Source organism: Chiloscyllium punctatum, chromosome 9 (assembly GCF_047496795.1).
Source record: "Chiloscyllium punctatum isolate Juve2018m chromosome 9, sChiPun1.3, whole genome shotgun sequence".
Lineage (NCBI taxonomy): Eukaryota > Metazoa > Chordata > Chondrichthyes > Orectolobiformes > Hemiscylliidae > Chiloscyllium > Chiloscyllium punctatum.
The window spans coordinates 47,589,156-47,602,081 of NC_092747.1; the positions used below are offsets into that span (position 1 = coordinate 47,589,156).

At 39.2% G+C, this 12,926-nt stretch overlaps 1 protein-coding gene across 2 annotated transcripts in view; it reads left to right on the forward strand.

The window, feature by feature from the left end:
* arhgap20 (Rho GTPase activating protein 20) overlaps positions 1–12,926 on the forward strand; it is a 105,212-nt gene that overhangs the window by 50,042 nt on the left and 42,244 nt on the right. For both annotated transcript variants that reach the window (XM_072577445.1, XM_072577446.1), the window contains 5 exons: positions 7,385–7,534; positions 8,248–8,289; positions 9,578–9,662; positions 10,061–10,138; positions 11,192–11,258. In XM_072577445.1, the coding sequence (XP_072433546.1) occupies positions 7,385–7,534; positions 8,248–8,289; positions 9,578–9,662; positions 10,061–10,138; positions 11,192–11,258 (422 nt within the window). The remainder of the gene's footprint in view (positions 1–7,384; positions 7,535–8,247; positions 8,290–9,577; positions 9,663–10,060; positions 10,139–11,191; positions 11,259–12,926) is intronic.

The following is a 12,926-nucleotide window of genomic DNA, read 5'->3' on the forward strand; positions in this document are numbered from 1 at the left end:
AGCATGGCCTACCCTTAATCCCTCTTGACACCTTTTACTACATTTAATTTCCTCTGTTCAAAATCCATGATTAGATGAACAGAAATTTATTTCATGTAAATGTTGGAACTAACAAAAACTATGTCTTAGGACCTTGCCAAAATATCCATTCCCTAGACACTGACACATTTGTTATTTGCTCAAATGGTGTTAATATCTGACCACACATTCTTTGAATCACTAAAATCACTTACTTGCATCCTTGTAATATTGCTTGTCTCCAGTCCAACCTCAGCTCACCTGCTGCTGGAACTCTCATTCATTTGTCCTTGTGTATTCCTTATACTATTGTATTTGTTCTGCCTCTTCTGGATAGAACAGACCTGGGCAATTGTCCACATTGTCAATTGGAAACCAATTTATAGCTTTACTCCAATAGCTTGCTTACTAATTCTGGAGCACAAACTTACAGCACCACAACTGGAATGCTATTCACATCCTTAGGTATTGCTGTACCCAGTGAACTCAGCCTAATCATATAATATGATTAAATGAAGTTGAGGCCTGTGATAGAGGGCTCTGTAGGAGGTTGGAGTGCATCACCCATAGCTACTTCTAATATTTCCTTTTTTGGCTTGGTAATCCTTCTGTGATGCACCTTGGATAATTCTACGACATTGCAAGATCCTGTGTAAATATAAATTGTTCTTTTTTGTGAACGAAAAGCTTAAGATGTGCATATCAATATTTCAAGCGAAGGGACATTTGATGATCTGTTCTGGTAGTGCATGGTTAAGGAAGGAATGAATCCTGAGAAATCTGTTATTCAACAGCAACAAGGGATGCAGGAACCACTCACCTGATCAGTTAATATCTATGGAGGGAAAAAGCACATTAATGTTTCTGATACAAATGTTAATTAGAATGCGACTGACTGTGTGGAGTTTGCACGTTCTCCCCGTGTCTGCGTGGGTTTCCTCCGGGTGCTCCGGTTTCCTCCCACAGTCCAAAGATGTGCAGGTTAGGTGAATTGGCCATGCTAAATTGTCCGTAGTGTAGGTAAGGGGTATGGGTGGGTTGCGCTTCGGCGGGGCGGTGTGGACTTGTTGGGCCGAAGGGCCTGTTTCCACACTGTAAGTAATCTAATCTAATCTAATCTAAAGAATGGACGGCTAACATTTTAAGGTGAATATTATTTTAAAAACAAGTGATAGAATGACTTAGAAGGTAGATTGTGCACACATAAACACACACACTGCCACAAAAGAATTAGAACTCATTGTAAAGAACTACAAGGAAAATAGGGGATGGCTAAAGTGATAGCATGAATTAATTTGAAGTTGAATGACAAAAGTAAAAGTAAAACTTTTAAAGGATATGAAGCATATGATAAGCTGAAGCAATGGGGGATAAGACCAATTTGGAATGGAAACAAGAGAAATTGGAAAACAAGCTGAGAGAAACTGAGAAAGCTTGATTACAGACTACCACACCAGAATGGTGTTTCAAAGCACATACCAAATACTCATAGGCAATGTTGCAGCAAGTCATACCAGACATGCTACGTGATGGAATATTGAAGAAAAGTTATGATGTTGGTTTACACAATAAGTTAAGTGCAATTGCACAATAACAACAGTATTGCTTTCTCTCCGATTTCTTTCCTCAACTCATGAAACTGGGTAATCAGCATAATTATTCTGCAGGTCAGCCATTGGGCTTGAATTGTTAAACCTACAAGTTTCTCCACAGGCGCTGCCAGACCTGCTGAGTTTTTCCAGTACTTTCTGTTTTCTTTTCAGATTTATAGCCTCTGAAGTATTTTGTTTTATTATAATTTTATGGTTGCTGGGAATTTGAAATAGAAAATGCCAGAATCGGTCAACAAATCTGGCAACAGCTGTGGAGAGAGGCACAGAGGAAACATTTTATGTCAATAACTTTTGATTAGCCATCTCGAAAGTGTTGCTTTTTGACTGGTTAACCTTGATGGGCCACGATCCTGTTTGTAGTAGCAAACCTTTGTTATTATACTTGAGTGATAGTCTTTACATGACCAGACACTGGATGCCAGCTCACCTTTCAACCACCAACACAATGGAACATGGTCCTGACATGCAATTCTCTTATAGCAGGGTCATTGAATTAACCAATGCGAGAATCCCGATGAGTTTGGCAGATTCCAAAATTGCCCTGACAAATAGCAGCTTGCTTAACACAAAATTGAGATCAAACTTGCAGTCTGAGAGGATTACAAACCATCAGAGTTATAGGGAGTGTTTCTAGAGACTTCACAAAAGCAATGAGGACTGTAAAAGGAAATGACTATCGAAAGGATATAAATGGCACATATACCTGAAATGTATTAAAATGTGTCTGTCTTTAAGTAGCAATATTTCTCAAGCAAATAAACACCAAGAACTGCAGATGCTGGAAATCCGAAACAAAAACGGAAATAGCTGGAGAAATGTAGCAGGTCTGGCAGCATCTTTTGAGAGAAAAACAGTTCACGTTTTGAGTTCAGTGACCCTCCATCAGATTCGAGTGCTAGTTTGAGTGTTTTAGGTAAGACCATAAGGTATAGGAGCAGAATTAGGTCATTTAGTCCATCAAGTCTACTCAACCAAACATGGCTGATATGTTTCTCAACCCCATTCTATCTATCTCTGTCTAAAATATACTCAATGGCTTGGCCTCCACATACTTCTGCAGCAAAGAGTTCCACAAATTAACCACCCTGTGGCTAAAGAAACTCTACTCGTCTCAGGTCTAAAGGGTCATCTCTTCACTCTGAGACTATGCCCTCAGGTCCTAGTCTTCCCTGCTAGTGGAAACATCTTTTCCATGTCCACACTATCCAGGCATCTTGATATTCTGAAAATCTTAATTAGTTCCTCTCTCATCCTTCTAAACTCCATCTGATTCCAGCTTCTCCCTCTCCAACTGCATGTTGAATTATGTCATATTACGGCCACTACCCCCTAGAGTTCCTTCAACTTAAGTTCCTGAATCAAGTCTGCCTGATTACACATCACCAAATCCAGAATTGCCTGCTCCCAAATGCGTTGTACCACAAGCTGCTCAAAAACAAACTCGTGGAATTTGTGTTATGTCTTTTTCTTGAGATCTGCTACCAATCTGATATTCCTTGCATATTGTCAACCTCCATGATTATTGTAATAGTGCCTTTCTTCCATGTCTTTCCTTTCTCTTGATTTATTTTCTTCCCCATATCCTGACTACTGTAGGGAGGTTTACACATAACTCCCATCAGGGTCTTTTTTCCTTTGTGGTTCCTCAACTCTACCCACAAAGATTCTATGCTTTCTGCTTCTATATCATCTCTTGCTATTGATTCCATTTTATTTCTTACTAACATGGCAACTTGCCCCTCTGTCTGTCCTTTTGTTAGGATGTGTATTCTTAGAAATTTAGTTCACAGCCCTGATCCCTCTCCAGCCACTTCTCTGAGATACCCACAACATTGTACCTGCCAAGTTCCAATCCGCGCTATAAGCTCATTTATCTTGTTTCGTTTACTGCATGCATTTAAGTACAACACCCTTGGTCGTGCATTAACTGACCCCTTTTCATAGTTGTCCCCTTATCTCCTGTGCCTGAATTTAGATTCCTGACCCCTTCCAATCTCTCTGTCTGGAAACTTTAATAACCTTTGCTGAACTCTCCCCTCTCCCTTAACTCTTCCCATAATTTTTCCATGCAAAAGCCATATCCACAGCCCTAATCATGCAATTCACAAAGACTCTGGTCTTGGTATGATTCAAGTGTAGCCCATCCCATCTGACAGCTCCATTCTCTCCAGTACTGGTGCCAAAGTCCCAAGAATACAGGCTACTAGACTCGACAGGATTGAGGTTCACAAGGAGGAGTGGTTAGCAATTCTGGGAAGTGTGAAAATAGATAAGTCCCTAGGCCAGATGGGATTTATCCTAGGATTCTCTGAGAAGCCAGGAGGAGATTGCAGAGCCTTTGGCTTTGACCTTTATGTTGTCTTTGTCTACAGTAATAGTGCCAGAAGACTGGAGGATAGCAAATGTTGTCCCCTTGTTCAAGAAGGGGAGTAGAGACAACCCTGGTAATTCTAGACCAGTGAGCCTTACTTCGATTGTGGGTAAACTGTTGGAAAAGGGTTTAAGAGATAGGATTTGTAATCATCTAGAAAGGAAGACGTTGATTAGGGATAGTCAACATGGTTTAGTGAAGTGTAGGTCATGCCTCACAAAAATTATTGAGTTCTTTGACATGGTGACCAAACAGTTGGATGAGGGTAAAGCAGTTGATGTGGTATATATGGATTTCAGTAAGGCGTTTGATAAGATTCCCCATGGTTGGCTATTGTACAAAATACGGAGGCATGGGATTAAGGGTGATTTAGCAGTTTGGATCAGAAATTAGCTAGCTGAAAGAAGACAGAGGGTGGTGGTTGATGGGAAATGTTCCTTCTGGAGTTCAGTTACTAGTTTGTATTGCAAGGCTCTGTTCTGGGGCCACTGCTGTTTGTCATTTTCATAAATGACCTTGATGAGGGCATAGAAATTTGCGGATGAGACTAAGGTCGGTGGAGTTGTGGACAGTGCTGAAAGATGTTGCAGGTTACAGAGGGACAAAGATAAGCTGCAGAGCTGGGCTGATAAATGGCAAATGGAGTTTAATGCGGAAAAGTGTGAGGTGATTCACTTTGGAAGAAGCAACATGAATAAGGAGAAGTGAGTCAGTGGTAAGATACTTGGTAGTGTATATGAGCAGAGAGCTCTTGGTGTCCAGGTACATAGATCCCTGGTTGCCACCCAGATTCATAGGGTTGTTAAGAAGACATACGGTGTGTTAGCTTTTATTGGTAGCAGGATTGAGTTTCAGAGCCACAAAACTCTGGTGCAGCAACACTTGGAGTATTGTATATAGTTCTGGTCACCGCATTATAGGATGTGGAAGCTTTGGAAAGAGTTCAGAGGCAATTTACTCGGATGTTGCCTAGTATGGAAGTAAGATCTTATGAGGAAAGGCTGAGGGGCTTGAGGCTGTTTTTGTTAGCGAGAAGAAGGTTGAGAGGTGACTTAATTGAGACATATAAGATAATCAGAGGGTTAAGTAGGGTAGACAGTGAGAGCCTTTTTCTTCAGATGGTAGTGGCTAGCTCGAGGGGACATAGCTTTAAATTGAGGCTTGATAGATATAGGACAGATGTCAGAGGTATTTTCTTTACTCAGAGAGTAGTAGGGGCATGGAACACCCTGCCTGTGCAGTAGTAGACTCGCCAACATTAAGAGCATTTAAATGGTCATTGGATAAACAATTGGATGAAAATGGAATAGTGTGGGTTAGATGGGCTTCAGGTTGGTTCCACAGGTCGGCGCAACATCGAGAGCTGAAGGGCTTGTACTGCGCTATAATTTTCTATGTTCTTTAATTCAAACCCATTTCTTTCACACCAAACTTCGAGCCATGCAATTACCTCATTAATCTTGTTGGTCCTGTGTGACTTGTGCTCAGGTAAGTTATCCAGAGGTTATTACCTTTTTGGTTCTGCATTTTAATTTAGCCTCAGATGCTCATGTTCCTTCAGCAGAATCTCTTTTCTCTTTCTATGTATTTGTTGGTATCTACATGGATATTTCCACTCCCACACCAAATTCCTGTGTAGCCCAGATGAGATATCCTGAACCCAGGCACCAGGCAGGCAACACAGCCTTTGAGACTCTCAATCCTGGTCAGAGAACAGTATCTTTTCCCATGACTATACTATCACCGATTACAGCATTTCTCTCTTCTCCCCCACTCGAATGGCTCCTTGTACCAGGTGCTATGGTCAATTTGCTTATCCTCCATTCAGCCCTCACTCTCAACCACACAGGGAGCAAGAACCTCCAATCTATTAGACAAGCTCAAGGGCTGAGGCTTCTTGAACAACACCTCCTGGATCCCTCTACCTGCCTCAGTCATAGTCACACCGTTCTGTCTCTGACCAGTGACCGAATATGAGTTACTTAATCTAAGGGCTGTGACTCTGCAGAGAAATCTGCTACAAGGGATTAGGTAGTCTTTTTAAAAAAATTATACACAGATGGGTAACTGAAAGAATAGTCCAGAATTTTACCACCTCCTGGGGATCAACGTGAGGGAGGGAAGGCAGTCAATGGAGGATGAAGGTGGGAGGGCAGGTGGATGGACAAGGGGAGGAGGCTGTTGGTGTCCTGCATTGGGCTGCCATTTTGACAGATGGAGGGAATGGGGAACACACTAGGCCTGCCATTGGGAGTGCCAGAGCTGATTAATGGCCACCTAGGAGAAGGGGGCACCCTATTAGGCTGAATTTAGTGAGTAGCTCTTCCTCCAGCATCCACACTCACATCATCACAGATCTTTAGCAACACCTACCTAAACTGGCCTCCCCAAGCCTGACTCTACAACCCCACTTCCCCCCCAGCAGCCATGGAAACAGTCACCTCAGTGACACAGAAAATTAACTTTTACCCCCACAGCACACACAAATAATGGTCAGCCCAGTAATGCACACAAATAATTGTCACCCCAATAAAACACATAAATTACTGTCACCCCAGTAATGTGCACGCACATGTACAGATAACTGTCATCATAGATAACTGTCACCCCAGTAATGTATGCACACACGCACACACACACACAAATAACTTACCCCAGTAACATGTGTGCACGCAAATAACTGTCACCCTAGTAATGCACAAATAACTGTCACCTACAGTAAGTTATAAATAAGGGAAAGGCCAATATTGTATAGTAAGATAAAAAAAGATGAAAATTTAATTCAGAAACATTATTAAAAAAATTCTGATTAAGATCTTGTCAGCGACCTGACAACAGGCTGTACACACTCACCTGATGCTCCATTTTTATTAAAGAAGATGGAAAAGTGAATGTGATTCTGAGAAAATAAACTCAGCAAATTGCAAAAAGGACAGTCATATCTCATATTTAACGTAAAGGATGGGTGGATTTACTGTTGCCTGCTATACATACAATGATGGTCCTGATGAAGGGCTTTTGCCCGAAAAGTTGCTCCTCAGGTGCTGCATGACCTGCTGTGCTTTTCCAGTGCCACACTCTTGGATACACACAATGATGTTATAAGGATGAATCAAAAACAAGAATTGTCGGGAAAACTCAGCAATTGTGGCAGCATCTGTGCAGAGAAAACGGAATTATCATTTTGGGTCCAGTGACCCTTCTTCAGAACAGACCTAAAACCTTAATTCTGTTTTCTCTGCACAAATGTGCCCACACCTGCTGAGCTTTTCCAGCAATTTCTGCTTTTGCTTCTGATTTCCAGCATCCACAGTTCTTTGGCATTCTTTTTTCTATAAGAATGAACATTTGAAATAATTCCTACCATTATTTTCATTTCCAGGTCTGCATCCCATTTCAAGCTGAAAAAACAGGTCAAAGTTTGTGAGGTCTGGATGGCATCCTGCATGGATGAAGTGTGTGAAGGGACCACAAATCCTGAACTTTCCTTTGTGATGGGTTGGCCCACAACTAATTGCGTGGCTACTTTCAGGTAGTTATATAGTTCTAGGATCTAAAGTGACTGATCAAAACAACGGCAATAATTTCAGCAACAATCCTCAGTAGTAGTTTTATTTTGTGTCGGTCACTTTTTATTAATATGTCTACAAGTGCCAAGGATTTGTCTATCCTACTTGTGATCATAGTACCATCCCACAGATGTAAACTAGGCCACCAGCAGACAGTATTTTAGTTGAAGCTATTAAGTATCATCTAAATGTGAAATCAATCAACATATCAATCCACCAACATCAAATCAATAATCAGCTGAGTAGATTTAGAAGTGGAAAACGTACAGGTCAGTTAAGGATGGTATTTTTCAAAGTGTATAAACAATAGTGTATGTGTGCTCAGAGATGTGCAGCATAACTTAAAATTTACATCATACTTATATACATAGGACAGAACAGAGAGATCAATTTAGGCAGTTACTTGAAAAATGTTTTAGTTTAAATTGGTAATCTGAGATATGCAAACTTAAAATGTTCTAAAGGGAGTAAAAATATAAAATTCCTTTTGTCCATATTTGATTCAGCCAAATAGACTATTGCAAGAAATGTTTGCAGAGTAATATCCCAAATTCAAAATGCACTAATCTGATAATTGAATCATGTAGTCTAGTTGGGGAGAGTCTTTGTGAAACATTTTCTACACCAGCATGGCCTAGTCTCTCTTTGAAGTTTAATGGATTTTTTTTTGTTACAGCTCACCAGAACAGAAAGAGAAATGGCTATCTTGTCTGTACAGGTAGAACCACAGAATTTTAAAAATTATTTACGGTTTTAGCACTGTGATAGAATTGTAAGACTTTAAGGGCAAACAAATAAAATTGTGAAATAAAGAAATGGGTTTTGATCTAAGTAAAGGCAAGCTAGTAAATTAATTTAAAACTACAATTATTCCCAGGGTTGCATGGTTATAGTCAACTCTGGAAGGTGATATAGGATCCTGAACGAACCATATTAAATCAGTTTAATCAATCCACCTTCCAACTGGCTCAGAGTTCAAAATGCCTCACAGAAAAATTAATGCATGGAGGGAGAGGAAATGTGAGAATAAATTGAAATACATATGTTACAAACCATTGTGTCTGTTCTAAAGTTGCTTTACTGGTTGGTCTAGTTAACTTATTGTGACATTACTGGGAAAGGGTGGAGGATTTGAGTAGAAAGATCAGGGACATAGAGATTCTGCTGATCTTGAAAACAGGGCCTTGTTTAAATAATCTGATACAGGGTTTCCACCTGAAGCTGGTCAAATGGACAGCCCAGTTGGGGAACATGAACATAACCAAGTGGCAGGAACCCACAGCTGGGCACTGAGTGTGTAGTCACCAGCATGAGTGGTCAGAAAGCTCCGAATGATGATTGGGAAGGAATACAGCATTTTGAAAAATTGGGAGGGAGGGCAGGCTCAGAGTTAGGGTGTTCATGCTGTTTATAGCAGTCCCCAACTCAGTCCTTTTGCACAATTGGAACTTGTGTTTTCACAAACACACGCTTTGGCTTCAAATTGCATCTTGACCTTGAATGAGGACACATGTTCATGAGTGGGAATGGAAGATTTGGTGAAAAGGTGAGTCAAGGGAGTGACAGAGGCTGCAAATAGAATGTTGACAGCAGGAGAGTAGGTCATGGAGCAGCAGTCATTGCAAGCTGTAGGGTGGAACAAATTACTGCAGATGCTGGAAGCAACAAATGCTGGAGATCACAGCTGGTCTAGCAGTTTCCATGGAGAGAGAACAAGCTAATGTTTCCAGTCTAGATGACTCTTCATCAGAGCTGGTAGGTTAGAGAACAGGGGATATACTCCATTATTGCACCAATCAAATCTCACAGCTTTATATCAGACCAGCAAGAAAGGACTTTAAAATGAAACTGATAATGCTAAGTGAGAATAGAGGCCCATTAATGAGTTAATGTTTGAGAAAATTAATGTGACACAGTGTAATGTTAAACAGCAGCACACTGTGTCTCAAATGCAGAATTCTTGAGTATGACTTGTCTCCCTCCTTCCCTCACCCTGTTATTTTCAGCTGCATTAAAGAAGAGAAAGAAAAAGAACATCCTAAAAGTATTCCTTTGAAGATCGTTACCAGAAATGTTGGGAGCTGTATATATGTAAGTAACATGTTCCCATAATTGAATTTGTCAATAGCCAACATTATTAATATCTCAGTTTTAATCTTATCAAATAAGTTTACATCATGTCTGAACGAGAGTTACTCTATCTGCCTGGGAGTAAAAAATCATCCCTGTATATCTGAAAAAGTTGATTTTAAGGAAGTTTCTTGATATGAGTCACAGCCTGTAGAGCTAACTGAGAAGCCGTCCTGTCAGAACGTTTCCAAGTTCATATTCAGGACCAACTACCCTCATAAGTTTAACTGGGGCCATAAACACAATTTGAGATATGTACAAAAATCACTTGGCAAGAGTAAAGAGTTCACTGCCCTTTTATTGGAGGAATCAATGTAGATTCAAATTGCATTTTTAATAAGTTTTTGCCTATCTTTTAGTCAAAGGTCTTGACTGTGAACAATACAGATACAGCATATGATGTTGTTGCCATGACACTTCAGCAGTTTGGCATTACAGTAAGTCAATAACAAATTGCACCTATTTTTAGACTAAGTTTGCGACATTTTAATATTTTCAACTTTATGGCCTAATTAATTCTTCAAGCTATTTGTAGTTACCTTGCTCTTTGGAACATTTGAAATCTGTTAGAAGTTCTCCAAAATCACATCAGGATTCAATTATTTTAGATTAACCATATGAATATATATGACCATTGTATAAATGATGCTCTTAAATTTCAAAACTTCATTAACAAAAGAATTGTAAATCAAAATATATCCTAAATTTAATTTGAGATTTCAGACGGTCAAATAGTTTTCCAAGCAGGACAAATTCTCGTGTTATAAATTTATGACAAGATGAAAAGTGTCACTGTAGACCCAGAATTGAATAATTGTATTACTGAAGCTTTAAGAACTTTTAAGAGCAGAGTAACATCAATATTATGCTTACACGTGGTGCTTTTGGGTGACTGTTAATTTTAGCTTGATAAGACCATAACATCGATACTTCTTCAACATCCTTTACAGTTCAATAGTTGAGCACTGAAAATGACTTAACTTGGAATGTGCCACCTCTGACACCTGATGGGTATAACTCACATCTATGCTTAGACTAAATTTACTAACCCTAATATTTTCAATTGTAAGAACCAGTTAACTGATTTTTGGAACTATTAGTAGGGGCCTCCATTTTTCCATCGATTTCCAGAAATCTTATCAATACAGCATGGGCTTAATTTTCACTTGGGTGCAAACACAGCCAATATTGGATGACTTTCTCTTTAAAAATCTCACCCCATTTTCATTCCCATTGACTTCAATCAAAATAAAAATGAGAAGAGATGCAATTTGAGTATCAATTCAATATTCTCCAATTTACTCTATTGTCTAAATTCAAAATTACACCAAATATTCTCAGTCAACTTGTTTTTGTCAATTGTTGTTTTTACAAAATTATATTGTGATGAATGGGAATATTAATGTTTTATCGGTTTTATCTTTCACTGATCTCCATTGCTGCCATCTTTCCCGAAGTAATCTCATTATGGCTTTCACTTTGTTTTGTAGGGTAATCCTAAAGATTTTCAACTTTGGGTCATCTCTGGCAAAGAAGATGCCCCTTATCCTCTTATTGGTAAGTTTCAGAAAGCTCAATTGATTGTTTAATTGATTTATTGCTGTCCAACAGAACACAGCATTGGAGGAAGGATGTTATGCTGAACTTGGATAAAGTACATTAGATCTCAACTGGAGTATCGTGTAGAATTCTGAGTGTCCACTTTAGCACGGATGTGATTGCATAAGAGAGAGTGCTCTTTTATGAAGTCTCTGCCGCTATCTGGCTCTCTATCTAAACAAACTGGATAATAATACCTGGTACAATAATATTACATGGAAGAAATAAATATTATGATAACTTAAAAGTAAAATTAGCCTGGAACTATGAAACAATTTCCATAAGGATGTATATTTCTAAGAAAGCAGTTCATTACCAAATAATTCTCAATATACCAGACAGTTATTAATTTTAATTGATCTTTAACTTGCCTCTGTTTAAATTCATAAAAGATACACAAAATTCCAATCAGTAACACCATTTTAAGGACCAAAATGGAATCTAATGCATATGAAGCCTAGGTGATGTTGCATTTCTTGTTGTCTTATTTTGTACTTGGAAATCAGAAGCCAATTTGCATTGGTCTGCTGTCCTCCGCTGCTTATATGGTAAGTCTGGGAGAAAAGCCATGGAAACAATTTCTGTGCTTACTCTACCAGGTAGCTGTGCCTATGTTTTTTCCTATAGTAGAACAGTGACTCTGCAGTGTATGACTTAGTCCCTCACTAGGTAGGGTACCTCCCTTTGGAAGCTGTTGAGCAGGAAGAAGGACTTTTGTCTGTGAATTACATTTTTGGATTTAATTTAGGGTAGCTTTATATGCACTCATTCATTTGCGTCAGCGAGATTTATGACCTGGGGAAAACATTTGAAGTATTCTTTAAAGTGGACCTGAGTAAATTGTTTATAACGATAAAGTCCTAATTTGCAAAGCCAAAAGGTTAAGGATAAATTCAATGATTACAACAGTTGCAGCCTTGAGTATCAAAGAACATTGGAAGATAGCAAATTTAACTCTTCTATTCAAAAAAGGAGGGATGCAGAAAGGACATGTTTTATCATCTATCACAGGGAAAATGTTTGTAGCTATTATTAAAGACATTAAAGCAAGGCACTTGGATGAGTTCAAGATAATCAGGCACAGTCAACATGGTTTTGTGAAAGGACAGTCATGTTTGACCAATCTGCTGGAGTTCATTTGAGAAGGTAGCACATGCTATGGATAAAGGGGAATCGGTAGATGTATTATACATAGATTTGTAAAAGGCATTTGATGAAACGCCACATCAAAGGTTATTGTGGAAAATGAAAGCTCATAGTATAGGGATTTGCATATTGTCATGGATAGAAGATTAGCAGGTTAACAGAAAGGAGTTAGTAGGTGTAAATGGGTCTTCTTCAGGTTGGCAAGATGCAGTAAGTGGTGTGACACATGTTGGTATTGTTTATAATTTTCATAAATGATTTGGATGGAAGGGAGATATTTTTAATCAACCTGTTCAAAAATGTTATGACACCTATGGAGCAGGTGAGACTTAAAGCTGAACCCCTCTGTTCAGAAGTAGGAACACTACCACAAGAGTCCAAGTGGCCACAAGTGGCCAAGAGTCTGGGGAAGGAGGTATAATTGCCAAATTTGCTGATAAGACAAAGATAGGTAAGCAACTAAACTGTGAAGAGGACACA